Source organism: Erpetoichthys calabaricus, chromosome 3 (genome assembly GCF_900747795.2).
Source record: "Erpetoichthys calabaricus chromosome 3, fErpCal1.3, whole genome shotgun sequence".
Taxonomy (NCBI): domain Eukaryota; kingdom Metazoa; phylum Chordata; class Cladistia; order Polypteriformes; family Polypteridae; genus Erpetoichthys; species Erpetoichthys calabaricus.
The window spans coordinates 115,293,177-115,311,006 of NC_041396.2; the positions used below are offsets into that span (position 1 = coordinate 115,293,177).

The 17,830-nt window shown below is 37.4% G+C and overlaps 1 protein-coding gene across 1 annotated transcript in view; it reads right to left on the reverse strand.

The window, feature by feature from the left end:
- The window catches only part of pgbd5 (piggyBac transposable element derived 5), a 213,296-nt gene that overhangs the window by 40,510 nt on the left and 154,956 nt on the right, over nt 1-17,830 (reverse strand). The window contains exon 4 of the mRNA XM_028797295.2: nt 5,221-5,401. Coding sequence (XP_028653128.1) covers nt 5,221-5,401 — 181 coding nt within the window. The remainder of the gene's footprint in view (nt 1-5,220; nt 5,402-17,830) is intronic.

Consider the following 17,830-nt stretch of genomic DNA (forward strand, 5'->3'; position numbering starts at 1 on the left):
ATTTATAATCATTATTCAAATCCTTAAGATTTATGTAGAAAGGAAACCTGATTTATAGACATGGGACATGTAGCCCAAATAGCAGATAAAATTATAAATAAAAGATGAAAAATTTATTTTATTAAAGGTCAGCTATATAAAAAGACATAACCTTTTCCCTTTAGAAAATGACAATAAAGCCATTGATTTTCAATGCACAACTTTTGAAAATGAATTCATTCTCAGACCTGCTTAATCAAATTCAGAATCTCAGAGGGTCAGAGGATATACTAGTAGCATCAGAGACAAAACAGGGATCAGCCCTGTGCCAGTCCACCATTAGGCTCAATCACTCGCTCACATTCAGCCACATGGGGGAAAATTCAGAGTCTCTAATTCACCTAACATGCACGTCTTTGAGGATGTGGAAGGAAAACACTGGGAGCGAAGGGGGAGAACATGTGTGATGGTCTGGGTTGGTTGCATCTGCCACACTCCTTGCAACCGGGACCATCGATAGTCACAACCAAAGATAAGCTGGGCAATGAGGATAATTAATAAGAAGAGGTATAGTGCAAAAATACTCAACTACTTTTATTTTGAAACATAAAATTTAAACGGGGGTTCAAAACCCCAAGGTGCAGAAGTGCAGTGCCTCTTAAAAATAAACTCAAATATTTGTAGAGGTTAAAAAGTCCAATAAATAAATAAATTAAATTTATTCCAACCAGCTAAAGTCCCCAAGGTTAAAACCAACATCAGCTTCATATGTCTCCCTCTAAAACTGACATCGTGTCTGCTCTACCTTTGTGATCTCCTCAAAATGAAGAGACATCGATCAATAGGCGCAGTCATCCATGTATTTGCATCTGCGGGAGCCCACTTGGAGTGGTTGGTTGACCCTTCCCCTCAAGTTCTGTATGCTTACTTGTCTTGGGGCTATTTCCTGATCTCCTGCCTTCTCCCTGTAAAGGCACCGGCTTTGCTACCATCCTGACTCTTGCATGGCTTCTTTCTCATCCTTTAACCTCTGTACTTTGTCTTTCATTGCTTGATCTTCCTGGTTTCTCATGCTCAGGCTCTTCTTTATACTTCTGGGGGTGTGGCATCCTACTTGTGACCCACAGAGAATCAATGAGGAAATTAGAACAAACTGCACCCCAATCTCCCCATTAAACATCTGGTGGCACCATGAACATGCACACCCACAAAGCTCAAGCTACCCCGTTTTTATATAAAAATCTGCCCTCAGCAATGGGCCATAGTGTGTGTCACCACAACATATAAATTACAAACAGTCTTTGACTGGGATGATATTCAGTGGTAGAACCTGTAAAGCAGCAGCACTAATCTCTGTGTCATGGTGCCACTATAATTTGAGAATAATTTAAATTTTTCTCAGATTTTCATTGTACTGTTTTTCTGATGTGCAGTGGATTGGCGTGACTTTGTTGAGTGGAAAGTCAGCAACTCTGACCCATAGGTTCTCTTGTAGAAAATCGTGACTTGTAAGTAAGGGACAGGAGCTGACTCAGAGGAGAAATCTTAGTATCTCATGGTCTTCTTTATTATTGAGGGACTGTGATTGTGGCTAGTGGTTGGTGAGGCAGTAGCAGGGCCATGGGTGCTGGGCCATACTTCTGGCAAAGTCCTTTGACAGTGTTACCATCCCTATGTCCAGGCTATTCCCAATGGTTAAGAGATTTAGGTAGCTTGAGAGAATGAGATCACAGGTACAAGAGCCTTTTACAGGCTTACAAAGCTGATATTATGTAAAGGGCTCAAGTCTGGCACTGAACAACTACTACTGAAGGTTAAGGGGGAGCTCTCTGAGGCATTTAGATAGCCAGTGAGGACTAAAGCTCCTTCAATTGGTTCTGTTCTTGAATTTTTTATTTTTTTAGTGTTTATTTCAATGTGTTCTCAATGATCACTGGTTTTATTGCTTACTTCTTTGTTTAGTTTTTGTGTATTCGTCCATCCATCCAGTATCCAACCCACTATATCTTATCTACAGGGTCACGGGGGTCTGCTGGAGCCAATCCCAGCCAACACAGGGTGCAAGGCAGGAAACAAAACCCCGGCAGGGCGTCAGCCCACCGCAGGGCGTGTATTCATTCCATTTGTATTTTTAAATTTTTTTTCTGTTTCATTTTCATACTTATTTAAATAAATTTAAATCAAGTGGCAGTTTCTTTGAGTTTGGTTGGGGGTTGGAGGGTGGTTTAAAGGTAAAACTTTAACATCCAAAATAGTATCTCAATATAATTGTGTGCTCCTCCTTGTGATCTTAAGTGTCATGCACCATCCTTTAAATTATAAAGTATGTTAACACTTAAACACTAAAGGTTAATGGTCAGTTCCAGCGAACAAAAAAATGACAACTTCAGTAACAAAGATGGTACCAAGATGGATCTGTAAGGACAACTGTGTATTCATTTAGAAAATGATAGTTGTGAGTGCAAACCAAGTGTCTGCTCATTTTATTTGTTTATTCCACATTCATTAACATAAATATGATAGAAGTGTAAGATCATCTGTAATCCGCCCCCTCACTTCTAATGAGTATGCAAATGGCTGTTGTGCCTAATAAAATTCTTTTTCTGTGCATCAAATTCTGCTCCATCATTTTAATTTAAAGTACACTTTGGGCTGACCAACCATACCACCAAGGAGCTGTGAGAGCAGAAAGCCAGCTCTGATGACAATGCGTAAGGGCTACAATAAAAGGTAGCTATCTGTATGGGACACATGCAATGTACAGATTAAGGAAAACAATTAGAACAACAGGAGCCACTGTGAAATAGTGGTCAAAAGGCAGAACATGTAAAAATAAATTACAATATGGGGTGCTTCTCAAAAATGTTAAAACTTTTGGGATTATTTTCTTTCCTGGTGAAAATGACAGATACTACAACAAGACTGAAGACACAAATAGTCCAATGTAGCAACATTTCATCTTTGCTCCAGAATCAATGTAGCAGGCATTTCAGTCAGGGAAAAGAAAAAGGTTCAATTCCTATACAGTGGATGTCAGTTAGCCAACTTGCTTTAAGCAGGGTATGTGGTAAACCTAGGGAGCTAAGCATTAAACCACAGTCAGATTTGAACCCTGGCGATGTTGGTAAAAGCACCAAATCCAGAATTCAAAGAGACATTTACTTGTTGACATTGCTTGCACTGTGTAAGCCGAAAAAACTTTCTTAACTGTGCAGTGCTTCAACTGTAAAAAAGATACAAAAAAGATTGCCATGTATCATAATTATTTACATTTTCACCAAATATGCAGTATTTAAAGAAAAAAAAAGTCAATGGGCCTTCGGACAAATGTAGTACAATGTCTTGGAAAAAATATTTTTTTATTTTACGAGGGTCTTCAAATTTTATTGGGATAAAACAACAGACAAAGATGCAGTAAATATACAAACCAGTGTTTGAAGTGGACAAGAACAGTTAAAAAAATATTTTTTTGCTGCAATGTTACCAAAAAAACCAGAGATTAATGACATGGACGCAGAAAATTCTTAAAGCTGCAACAAAGATATTATGTCTTAGAAAGGCAATTAACTGGAATGCTGGACAAAGGACATAATGCTGGAATGCTGGATAAAATAAATTATGTTATCAGAATAAAGGCAATCAGAACCTATTTAAATGCTACGTAAGTTTTGTTTATTTGTTGTCTTAGTAAGTATTATGAAAAACAGGGATGATACAGGACATTCTTTTCTTGCCTTATAGTCTAAATCCATGGTTCTTAAAGTTTTCTTCTTGCAACCCAATTTTGCCTTTTTTGAGACCCACAATCATAGCCGACATTAATCCCAGTCCCCATTCAGAGAATCGCTGCTGACACTCCGCTTGGGGGGATGGGGTCCCCCAACTTGGAGAATCGCCAACGGAGGTTATAGTGGAGCAATGATATTTGCTTAAACTACCCACAGAGACCCTTTGCAAAACACTCTGTAAACCACATGCTCCCCTTTCCTATTGAGTACTATTGTGAATCACAACTCTGAGAGACCCAAATTCTGACAACACCCAGTGTTTATGAACCTATGTTCTAAATGACTAATAAAAGGCTTCAACATCCTGTCTGTCAGTAAGACGACAGCAGATCTTAAAAAATCTTTAATGTCAAAATTCATAAAGCATTTTTCCTCTTTGAAATTATTTTTGGAAGGCCATTGCTGACTACTGGGTGGTATTGTGGTGCACAGGTTAGCACATCTACCTCACAATCGGTGTGGAGTTTGCATGCTCCATCTATGTTTGTGTTGGTTTTTCTTGTTTTTTCGCTGGGTATTTCAGCTTTCCTCTCATGTCCCAGAGATGTATGTTCTAAGTTAATTTCTGATTATAAATGAACCCTTGGTGAGTGTGAATGTGGCTGTGTTCATGACTACTACTTGGGATGAATTAACACCAGCCTGGAGCTGGTTTCCAACCCAAAGGTCTAAGGATAGGCTTTAGTCTCCTGTGATCCTAAACTGGACTGAATGACTTTAAGAATGTAATGTGTTATGTAGTAAGAACAAATTTGTAACAGGAGCAGCAAACATTTCTTAGTTTATAGCTTCAGATATGGAGTCAGCAGATAATACTTTTTCTGTGATTTAAAAAGAGTTTAATCTTACTGATTTCATTAGATGCTACAGGCACATAAATAATGCTGCCTCTGCATTTCTACAACGTGAAACTTCTTCTGGATATGATACAGACATTTCAAGTTTAGAAAGTTTTGTTTAACCTCTTTAAAGCAAACATTATATTAAGTAATTGATATGAACAACAAATGTATTTCTGCAAATGAAGCAGATTCATATGTTGTATATGCAAATATGCCTCATAGCATCAAGTGCTTAGCAATTTCTATCAAATGTGCAATAGAAGACTACTGTCATCTCTCGTTGATGGAGCACTGAAGAGGGCAGGTTATTTTATAGTTTAAACTGACAGGTGTGACAGGTTTGAGGCCAACATCAGGAAGATGCAACTGAAGTGGTGAAACATGAGACCCCAGTGAGCACACCATTACACTGTAACGAAATTAACAGACCACAGCTCAGCGTCATTAAACAAATTAGGCACAAAGAAGACAGAATGCAATTCATAGGAATAGTTGAAGGAAGGAAATATACAGTACATTTAAAAATTGGCACAACAGATGAGACAAATGTTCTAGACACATATTCAAGTGTAAAATGTAGATCTCATAAAAACAAAAAGTAAAAAGCTTACCTTGCTTCTCAAACTCTTCAAACAAGTTGAGGCTGGTGATACTGGGACCCGTAAATATGACAGCATTCTTTCCAGAAATGCTCTGGCAAAGCTGTTTTGCTACAAAGCTGTGAAGCTGAGGTTTGTTCTTTAATGCATCAACTGCATCAATGTTGGTTCCCTCTTTCAGGTGCACGTAAATCTTCACAGAAAAGGTAAAAAGAAAAAAAAAAAGAATGATAGATTGCAGAATACCAAAACACAAATATTCAGTAAATCGTGTCAAAACGGGGAGAAAAAACTCCTTAAAGAAATACTTGGAGAAAGTGGAAAGCTTTATTAAACCCAAAATTAATTCTTGTTATTATTTCAGTGCCTCAAATAAAATCTTGTCCCATGAGATGTTTCTGTAATTACTTTGATGTTTCACAAGCCCAGAAAAGTCTTTCTGCCTACAATAATTTAATCAGCACATATTACTGCTTAAAGAAAATCTCAGGGGGTTTTCTAGACTCTCTAAATTTTTGAGCTGTTATTTGTACCTGTGCTTGGAGAATCTAGTCCATTATGGATCTTGCTGCCGTGATGGTGGGCACAACACAAACATTCTACCTTAACTCAATTGAAGCAACAAGAATTAATATGGGTGGTAATGTGACACTGAAAGCTGAGGCCAAGTTGTCACATAACTCTGAGCTTCCTCTCTCACAAGGTTTAAAAGCGGAGAGTATTAAGAACAGCAAGATCCCATGACTAACCCCTTTGATGAGATCTTTTGGTCTTTACAATAAATAAATTACCTGGATGTAAACACTGTACATGAGACAATATTACTACTACTACTGCTTCACATAATCAACAAGGGCTTCGGGTCTTACTTTTGTTAGACCACCCTTCACTTCTCTCAGCTGCCTTATTTGTTCTGTACACTCTATCAGTATAAAGGACCAAATTGTTTTTGTGACAACCCCAGTGGTTCCTGACTTGTTAAATGCAATTGTTTGTCAGGGAGCACTAATTTATTACTGTTTTGCCTTGTGCAACAGTCTAAAAAGTAAACCCTAAATTTTCTTCATTAACCCAAATTGAAACCTGATGTAGTAGGAACTGGTACCAGCTATACTTTGGGCTCTTCTAGTTCATGAACTGAGCATATGAAAAGTTAGAGAAGAGAGATACAGACAAGAAATGATAAAAGTGAAAGAAGTGTTCTTCGTTTTTCAGGTGCTTCATACAAAAAGATGCAATAATGAAATCCCCAATCCAAATAAATGTGGTGTCATTAATACAACACACAGGCTCTAATCTAGGAATTCTCCGATCAATCGTCCACCGATCTAAATCAGCCAGTTTTCACTAAAAAAAGACTTGACTGGTGATTGGCAAAAGGCTGAACACAAAAAATGATATTTTCAGCTTGTGCTTTTGTAAGCTTTATGGTAATTTACTTGTAGTTCTCCTTTACGCTGGGTATTACACTAATTGAGCCAGAGCGTTTCTTTTTTTTTTCTTTCTTTTGCAGCAAACATCCTGCAGTATAAACACAGAGCAGCAAGTAGAAGCTTGCTTTATCAGGGAACAAGAGAATATTGGTATATTCGCTTTTACATTAAAGAAAGTAGAGTAATAAACTGAAAAAAAAGAGTAATAAGAGGAGTTGTCTTGTGCAACTAGACAAATGGCAAGAAAAGCTACCTAGAGGAATCCAGAGTATGGACAGCATGTGTTACCGGCCTCTCGGTCTAGGGGAACCTGGGCCAGATACAAGCCACTGTTGCTACAGGGTGTAGCCACAGCAATATGGTGTAAAGCATAAAAGAAACAGACAGCAGTCCCGAGTCTCAGACCATACTTCTCTGTTCTCTTCTCTTTTTATTCTCCTTTTCCCAGAAATATATATATGCTTCAATTTCTGCATAGATGAACATGGTAATCAGTGAAAACAATGGTGCAAGCCAATTTACTCTGTATAACAAATAGTGTAAACACATTTACCGGTACTTTGAGTACTTGATTAGAAACCAATGTCCCCAGAACGTGTTAATTTTCCAAGGAAGCAGACAGTTCTGTATCTACACATTGTGTGTAGATAAGATACTAAATCAAAGCAGTCTGACTATTCAAAGCAGGTGACTCTTTAGCAAGACAGGTAAATATTTGTGTCCTGTAGATAGCCATCAGCAATAACCTGTAGCAGAATTTTCCAGAAATTCTGCCTTTCCTTTAAAACACTGGTTTATAGCCCATTACACTAAGCAACACACCGAAATGTCATTTTCTTTAGAATACTGAATTCTAGCCCATTACATTCTCCCCTACTTTTTTTGAGATGTCTCCTGACATCTTGCTTCAAAGGCTCGGCCTTTGGTTCAGTGTCTATTGTGTTTCAACCAATGGTCTTAGGTAATAATCAAATCCTGGGTATGCTGGATACATTATTGTGTGGCTTGGTGACAGATACATAGGATTCTGTATAACTGCATGGACGCCAGGATTCCAAGGCTGGTATGATGGCTGCCCCAGTCTGTGGTATGTGAATACTTCTCTGGGTCTGACAGTGCGAGACGATCTCCTTAAAGTGTCCCCTTCTCTGTCACTCTGGTGTTCTGTTGCCAGGTCTACTTGACCATTTGTGAGTTCCACTGCTTCATCAATGTTGCCCACCTGGGGTTCTGTAACACTGGTCTCCATTTCCAATCCTTGTTCCCTTGATGTTCCTTGCAAAGGATTTCTGTCAGGTTGTCATGGTTCTCGTGGTTCAGGGTAGAACTCTCGGGCCTTGGCTCTGAGCCTGAAGCGTGACTCAGGTTCTGTGACCTCAGATCTGACATGCGCAGGAAATCGTGGCAAGTGGCGAGGGCCATATGAGGTTTCAGCTTCTTCATCGGAGTGATCAGACGCTGAGTCTGGTGTCTCACTATATGTTCTTGCTGGTCTCTGCATTTTCTTTTTCACTCTGTTCAATTTAGTGTCTCTTTCAATAGGTAAGTCATTGACGGTTCTTGGACAAGTGTGTCGCATTGTGGGTTCCTCAGTCTGAGAGGACCTGTTACTCCCGTTTCCCGATTCCCGCCTCTTGGTACAGCCAACTGCTCTGTGTCCCATCTGACCACAGTGGAAACAGTGGCGGCACAATTCTTTTCCCTGCTGGACACATCCTCTGCATCTTTGTTTGGGACTAAGACTTGATACCCGAGAGCCAATTTGTGGAACTGCACGAACGGCTCTCCAACTATTGGTATCAGTATATTTCACAATGTTTTCAAAATTTTCTGCTAGTTCTGACACTCGAGCTATTAATTGCTTCACAATCTTTTCAAAATTTCTTTCTAACACAGATACTTGAGCTGTGAGCTGCTCAATAGTTGTACTTTGAGCTTGAGGTGCACGGATAGCTGTCAGATTATCATTATTGTTAAGTTTCACAATCGTTTCAAATTTCTTTGCTAGTTCAGACACTTCAGCTGTTAACTGCTTAACAGCTGCACTGTCCACTTGCATCCTATCATTGGCCTGACTCACTTTAGTCTGATCAGCCTGTGTATCGTCTTTTGCCTCTACTGAATTTACAGTGACTGATCTATGTTTACTCAGTGGGTTGAGTCGCTTTATTCTCTCTGCTTCATCAATGGTCAATCTAGTTATCCACTCTAGTATTACAAAATCAGTCACCTTCGGGTCAGTGAGAATTGGTTTTAGGTCTTGTCTGATGTTGTTATTTTTCTCATTCAACCCTTGATAAAGGGTATGAAGAAATATGCCCTGCACTAATTTTCTGTCATAGCTGAATTCAACTCCATGCTGCTCTGATGCGAGCAGCACACGCTGTCGAAGATCCATTATTCCATATACAAATTCTTCAGGTGCTTCCCTATCTTGTTGCTTCATATTGCTTAGTTCCTGAAACAGTTCTGTGCTGTTTTCTTCCCTAATGTGTAGCCTAAGAAATCGTTTGAGTTCTTCTAATTTGAGATCATCTCTACTCATGAGAAAATTTTTGAAGATACCTGGTTTAACTACTTTCAGTACAGACTTAACAATTTCAGACTCAGTAAATCCCTCATGTAGCCCTACATCTATTTGTTTGCAAAGGTTACTGTATATAATTTCAGAACCCCCATCATAGATTTGGCCACCATGGACTTTGAACTCCCTGCGAGGCAGAAAAGCAGCAACATCAGTAAGTCTTACCACTTGATCTGAAGTGATATAAGGGAGGCATCCTTTCCCCAAGTCCTCAGAGTTCTTCCTATTTTCAAAGTTTGTGCCAAGATGTTTAGCTTGGCTCAAATGAGTGTCCTGATCCAGTCCTGTTGTGATAACACCTGTACAATCCTTACTCCTAGCAGGGGTGAAATCCTTTCCGGTTAGGAGTTGTGAAATCATATCCTGGAGGTGAGGTAGGTGTGACATGCCTTCGTCCTCCAAATTTCTCAACTTATCACCCTTAACATAATCAAAAAGTAAATAATAAAGTTCTTGTTCACCTAGTTGTGAGAGTTCTACAGTTTAATTCCCTTCTTCATCTTCTATAATTGCAGCCAGAATGCTGAGTTGATTGTAATCCAGTAATATTAATTTCCTGTGGATATCCCAGATCAGCATCTTGTGTGGTCCGGATGTTGCCATCTCCCTTCTGTACCTGAAGCTGGGCTCTCTGGATGACTCAATTACAGGAGTCGTCCCTGAAGTTTCACAACAGGAATTACCAGGTGTAGTGATGACTGTCTCCATGACAGGGTGCTGATCCCGGACAAGCCCCCAATTGTTACCGGCCTCACGGTCTAGGGGAATCTGGACCAGGTACAAGCCACTGTTGCTACAGGGTGTAGCCACAGCGATATGGTGTAAAGCATAAAAGAAACAGACAGCAGTCCCAAGTCTCAGACCATACTTCTCTGTTCTCTTCTCCTTTTATTCTCCTTTTCCCAGAAATATATATATGCTTCAATTTCTGCATAGATGAACATGGTAATCAGTGAAAACAATGGTGCAAGCCAATTTACTCTGTATAACAAATAGTGTAAACACATTTACTTTGAGTACTTGATTAGAAACCAATGTCCCCAGAACTCGTTAATTTTCCAAGGAAGCAGACAGTTCTGTATCCCCACATTGTGTGTAGATAAGATACTAAATCAAAGCAGTCTGACTATTCAAAGCAGGTGACTCTTTAGCAAGACAGGTAAATATTTGTGTCCTGTAGATAGCCATCAGCAATAACCTGTAGCAGAATTTTCCAGAAATTCTGCCTTTCCTTTAAAACACTGGTTTATAGCCCATTACACTAAACAACACACCGAAATGTCATTTTCTTTAGAATACTGAATTCTAGCCCATTACACATGCTTGTTTAAAATTTAGCAGCTTACACTTTTAATTGGAAAAAGAAAAGATAAAGAAGAATTTGAAATTGTTGCTTAGTAAACAATTTGATTTTTTACTACGAAATTAAAATGGTAATCCATATTTTATAATTACACCTCAAGAATTACGAATGTCTAGTTGGTACACTGAAGAAAAAAAAACACACATTTACAAATATAGGAAATTTACATTTTAACAGCAAAAAGCTGTAGTGGAATTAATGATTTAAAATGATTAAAACCTATAAGTGCATGTATATTTACATTTAAGCATTGTTTAATTGCCAATATCGATTACTTTGTGTAGCTTCTTCCATTTTCTCTCCCCCTTCCCCTTCATCAACCATTTCAAGATAGAATTATATAGGCCCACATCATTTTTGTTCAAAAAGGGAGGAGTGTGAAAACATAAAAAGATGTAATTGAACAAAATGTATGTGTGTATAGAAAATAGGACAGAGTGATGAAACTTGTTTGTGTTTTGCGTACGTGACAAGAAGCATGTATACTTTCTGGAAGTTTTCTTTTGATGATGTGTGTGACAAGAAAATATACCTTTAGGGTAATGACTTTACAAAATTGGAAAAGTACAATGAGTCAGGATGCTATTTTTTGCTTACGTGGTCAACGATCAGGAGATTAGAAAGGTATAAAAGAACAAGGACATCTGCGCTCGAGGCAGATGAAGCGCGGTGTCCTAGGACTGTGTTTCTCTGACATTTTACCCTTGCCTGGTATGTATTAATAAAAGGTTTTGACTAATTTTAATTTTCTTCTCTGTCTTCAGTCACAAAAAGTGTCCACAATATACATATTTGTTGTTAGAGAGATATGGTGAAAACTACTGTTTATAATTAAGCCTTGTTTCAGATAGGTGCATTACAGAAAAATCTAAACAATATGACAGCTCGTATTTATTTTCATTAATTCCATATGTATTACGGAAAAATATTTTTATACATATTTTATTAGTTAAAGTATGTTTTTTAAGGAAATGTTATTTATTTTAGCATTTTATGGGCACTGAACAATAAGCCTACAGAATTTAATTTTGTTAATAAAAATTAACTGTTAATACGTGTGGTCTATACTTTAAGTATAAAAATACACTTTAATATAGGACATATGTAAAACTTCTATTTGTCTGGTTATGCTGGAAATTAGTGTAAAAGTTTTAAAGGGATAAAGAAAAAAAATTCAGAATCAAATCTGCTGATCAAGTAACATGAAATTGGTGATTGGAATTGACCTTAAAAAACTTGATTGGAGCATCCCTACTAATGACACACACAAAAGAAAATACAAAAATGTTATCCATTTCCAGGGTGCACAGAACCACAGTCCCTGCCTGGCTAGATGCAACTTTCTGGTAACATTAAATGTCTTTGATTTTCTAGGTGAAGTTGTCTACATGCAAACCCTGATTTCCCTTGGTTGACTACATTTCTGTAGTGGAGAGAAAAAAAAAATTGTAATAACTAGCATGATAAATATTTTGTAGATTTTAATTTTTATGCCAGTCTATTCATCAAGTAAGATACCTGCATGCAGGTAGTCCTAGCTGAAATTGCAAAGCTGGAATTGACTGGCCAGCTAGCTTGGGAGAAAGTAGTTGGCTTGTACAGGCCAGCCACTGAACTGGGAGAAGTTAAAGACTTTCCAGTGACCTACTTGTAAACAGTCTCACAAGGTGTGAGCTCCAAATATCAAAGATAGGCCCTTCTCCCCCAAGAGGAAAGACTGGACTGGAAGACTGGTTTGAGAAAGAAGTTTACGATTTTATTACCTGTATATCCTGTCTTTCTTGTTTGTCTGAAACTACATTTGTGTATTGTTTAAAACTAAAGAAAATGTTGACAGTCACAAAGTTGGACTGGGGGCTAAATCTGCCTGAGCTCAGTTATTGGGAACTACACACTTCCATCTGTATAAGAGGTGTGTCACGAGTCATTAGTACTGGACAAATTAAGCCTGCAAAGGCATGCTCTCTCTCTCTGCCATTTCCCATCCTAAGAAACGGACGATAGACCATTTTTCCTGTTTCTACTACTTTATACAAAGGCCACGTGGGAACAAACATCATGCTGGACCACAGACTAATTAATACAATAAGATAAAAATCCACCTGGTAGCCTATTATCAGGTTTGCATTTATTTTAGCCAAAACTCATTTAGTTTTCTTATTTACATTTTTTGGAATAATTAGAAACCTTAATTTATACATGAATAAAAGTTTAACTTTTTCTCCAACCTGTTCTGGTGCTCTTTCTAATTGCCTGAGGTTACAGATATAAAAGACAGGGGAAGTGTGAACAAATATTAGCAGTGAACTCTGACAGTATAGTAAGATGGGATTTGGTGCATTCTGTTATGGTCTGAGTATAAAGAGTATAAAGAGAAAATAGGATCACCTTAGGACCCAAACAGGACAAAATGATGTCTTTCCGAGAACCCTAATGGTTCCGCTACTGCCTAGGTGTAAATGCACTAATCTGTTCCTGACTGGCAACATGTAATTTTCTACATAAGAAACCAAACTGTCTTGATTAAAATTAATTGTTTCTGGTTCGCTAGGTGCAATTGTCTTTCTAGGAACCCTAATTAACTCTAATTGACTAGTGCCTACATCAGGCAATGTAAGATCTTAATAGGATTGTGTACTTAGTACAAGTTCACTTTCATCTTCCTTTATCAAAACAAAACCAAAAGCAACAGGTGAAAAAACAAACAAACCGTATATTTTTGTTTGAGAGAAGGGAGTATCTGCTATCGAATCTGTGGTGAAAAAGCCTTAGTAAAATCATGCTGCTGTCTGCCATTTTCTGCAAGAAATGTTGCTGTTCTGATATTTAATTTAATTTAATATTTTATGTCTCAGGGAGGTAACAGTGTTAGCTCTGCTGCTTCACAGCTCAGGTCATATTTTTGGTCACAATAATTGGTCCAACATAATTAGCAGATGTTTCCCAAGCTGTCAGGGACACTTAAAAGATCGTCGCACCATTATAATCCTCTCAAAACCAGTTCTGTTTGTTCTTCCTACTTTGACTTCAATGCATTTCCCATTGAAAGAATTTGTTTTGCTAAACTCAAGGCCAAGCAAGTTCAACATGGTTCTCTCATCACTAGAGTACTAAATCCATTCTGTCTTTTTTTTTTTTTTGTTTCATCCTGATTCATTATTCTTGAAGATCAGCATGGCAGTGCAGTGGGACGAGGCTGCAGTTTCCTAGTACTTGAACCCTGGTTTCATCTAGGCCTTGTGTGTAATGAATTTATGTTTTTGCCCTCCATTAGTCAAGGTGTTTTAGTTTTGGAAAGTCAGTGTGTTTCTCCTTGGTTATTTATTTGCCCAATACTTTGAGTATACAATTTTGTGTTTAGTTTGTGTATGGTCTCACCATTATGTGACTGTCTATGCATGACCTTGGTCATGTTGTTTTCAGTTGCCATGCCTATTGTCAGTCCTGTGACACATTATTTCACTTCTATAAAAAGGTGGCTCACAGCTTTGTGTTATCTGAATATTGGTTTCCTGTAAAAAAAAAAAAAATCAGACAAATATCAAAATATATTTTTATATAGGCTTTGTGTAACTTTTTCCAACTTTAATTCTTCCTTAGTATTTTGGTGTTGTTATTGGTTTTGATGGCTTTATACTATGGATTTTTACCCTGACAAAGATTCAATTCCTAAATTTCTCCTCCATCTCCCATCCCTCTGTCAAACTGTGATCTGGACCTCTGTCTTGTGGAGTTTCTTTTAGCGATTCTTGTTTTGTCCACTAATAAAAGGTTATAATTCAAAAGCTCAAAATTTCCTTTGGGCATGGATGCTTCTGTAATGACTTGATAAGCTGCTGCCATTGGACTACTGCTGCCAGGCAAAGATCCAGCTTCTCTTTGCCTTCCTTTTAATAAGCAAATTAAAAAAAGAACAAAAAAATATGCAGAAGGAAAATTTTTCTTACTTATAAGAGGTAAAAGCTTACTAAAAAAGACTATATAAAAATAATAATAATTGATCAGTAAAATTTAATTAAACTTCAGATTGACTGCTCCATTGTCTATAATTGACTGCTCCACTGCCTTTAATTCTTCCCTAACTGCAGTAGTCATTGCAGCATTGTCAAACCGTGTTCCATGAAAGCAGCATTGTGAATTTTCATTCCAGCCATATGTTTAAAAAGAGACTTCACCAGGCCTCTAATAGACTTTTTTTTTCTAAACTAAATCAACATACTTCTCCAATATTTCTGTGGGATATAAAAATAAACATTTCTTTCCATTGTGCAGTGGTGAGCTTTGCTAACTGATACCTCAAGGTAACTCTATCTGTATGAAGTCTGCACATTCTTCCCATTGCAGCTTACAGAATCCAGCTTTCATTAAAAAATGTGTGTTAGGTTGACTGACAACTGTAGATTCGTTGGATATGAATGAGTGTTTGAATGTATGCATGGGTGTTTGAAACTGTGGGACGCAGCTTAATTGATAGTTCTAATGAAAACTGGCAGCCACTACAGCCTCTCAAGGAATTTAGTACGACCCCACTGTTAAAAAAAAGTTTGGCTTCCAATTCAAGTTATTGCCAAGAAGATAATTTACTTCCATGTTCTGTATTTTGAGAAATGAAAAAGAATGCAAAAGAATACAATCACATTAATTACGGGTCTACAGTAACTAGAAAATTAAACAGACATATATATATGAGCACTTTCCAAATCCATTTTTATAATTACTGTAACAAATAGAAAAATGTCTTACATTCATATTTAATTTGAGTAAAACCAGATTATTCTTATCTCCAAAAAACAAATTCCCAGGGGTCAATGATTTCTCTTCAAAAGTCATCAATGAAAAAAGAAAACTACTGTGCTACAGACCAGCAGACCTCCAATTTACAGCTTTGGCTTTATTCCCCAAATTGTTTTAGCTCATTCGTTTGTGGCTGCAGAAGTGCAAATCCATCCTTTTATGTATTTTAGTACTGTCAAATTCTAAGTAGGAAATACAAATTTGGATTTTAGTCAATGTTCTTTTCATTCTTGTTACTCATAACTACATGCTATATCCTATGTATTATTTATTAAACATTTAACAAAAGATTCACAGTGTGACAGAATTTATATTTAATAATGTACCTGGCAACAGAGGAAACAAAGAGGCCTTTGCTTGTTGTATAATACAATTTGTATTATAAGCAGAACAGAACCATCTGTTAACTAACAGACACACATATACTGTATGTACTGCAGGTTGGTGTTCAGAATAGTGCAGGTTTAATTTTTGTACAGTACTACTTTTTTCTTTATTTTTGTATTCATTTTTTCATTTTTAAAGATGTGACAACATTTTATTTTCAAGCTGCCTTTTGTTTCTTGTGGGTGACATCATCTTGGCTACTTTTTCAAACTAGCAGCCATGTAATTGTTAGCAACAAGTCCCTGTTGCTTCCATGTGATGCCAGGAGGTTGTGCATTGTAACACCACTTCCAGGAAGTACATAAAAAGATGGCACACTCCTCCTAGCATCCAACATTCTGGATTCTTTAACAAAAATAAACTTTTGTGATGTTATGAGGAAGAATTTAAAAGATTTATTCAGCACAACAGACTAAATATATGTTCTTTTGACCTTCAGGCTTTGGTTAATATTTTGATCTACTCATTTTTGTGTTCTTTTTGATCTCTTGGTATTTTGACATTGCTTTTTATTTCTTCTTATAAGCTTTTCTCTGTCACAACTTCTAGGGCCTCATGTATAAGCGGTGCATACAAAAATGTTGCATATGCCTGTTTCCACATGCACTTTGAGATGATTTCACAGCCACCTCTTCCCCTTGTCTACACAAGTTTCTGCTTGGTTTTACAAACTGGCGGCACCCAGTGTCAAAGCAGTGCTACTGTTTCTGTGTGGTCTCCCTTTTTTAAGATTTATATCAATGATGTAGGATTTATCAAATATATCAAAATGAATTGCATATCGTTTACAAATTTAAGGCAGTTGATTGTAATCATTCTGTAACAATATAATGGTGCACACAATGGCCAAACTATTCTAAACACCGTACCTGCTTTAGCATTGTTACTCTCAGTGCACCACTCAGAGTATTTTAACACCTTGTATCTGTGTGTGGAATTACAGCAGTACAGCAGCTGATTGGAAAGCCTTGGAGGACACTGCCTCAGGAAAGCAACCAGCATCTGCATGGATTCCACTCAGCCATGCACACAGTCTATTTGAACTTCTTCTAATCGGCAAACACTTCAGAGCTTTTCCTGTACCGACCTCGAGACTCAAAAACAGTTTAATTGCAAGAGCTATAAATGCACTCAATCAGTCCATCAAGTGCTCACATTAGAGCTGTTTGTACTTATAATTACATTTACTTCACTGTAAACTTGCACTACAACTGTAATGTTGCACAGCCTGAGCCACTTTATGAACCATTTTCCCTCTCTGCACTATATGTGCATGTAAATTGTATTTATGCTTTCACACTTTATATTTTTCATATTTTTTATCATATTATTATTATTGTTATATAATTTTATAGGAACATGCGTTTATGAAGGATCTGCATATTGAATCTCATTGTACCATACAATGACAATAAAGGAATTCAATTCAATTCAATAGATTAGAGCATGTATTTACAGATAATAATGACTGCCTTCTAAGTTATTTTAGATTTCCAAGAGCTATCCTCTTGGAGCTGTGAGCTGTTAGAATACTAGGATGTATACTTGGTACCATTTTTATGATGAAATGCACTAAAGTATTTATATTACATTTTATGGATAAATTGTTAAATTAATTTAAATAATGTATACTGTTAATGATTAAACATGTGTGGGCACGGTTGCACAGCAGTAGCAATGAGCTGGCGTCCCATCCAGGGATTGTTCCTGCCTCGTGCAGTATGCTTGCTGGGACTGGCGCAACCCTGGATGGATAGATGGATGGAATAATTAAACAGGTATTATGAAGATTTTTCAATGCTTCTTAAGAGTTTTGATGAAGTGGCATTTTAAGCTTATGGCTGGTTTTACATTTATTACAGGGCTTATATTGTGGCTATTGATTATGTGGAGAAAGAAAATGGAAGGACAGGAATTGGGGGTTAGTATGTTTGACAGACACAGTACTACGCCAATAAATTATTTCATCGAGGATCATGCGCGTCCCAGCAAGCATCTTGCAGGAGGCAGTTACAACCCCTGGATGGGGTGCCAGCTCATTGCTACTGCTGTGCCACTCTG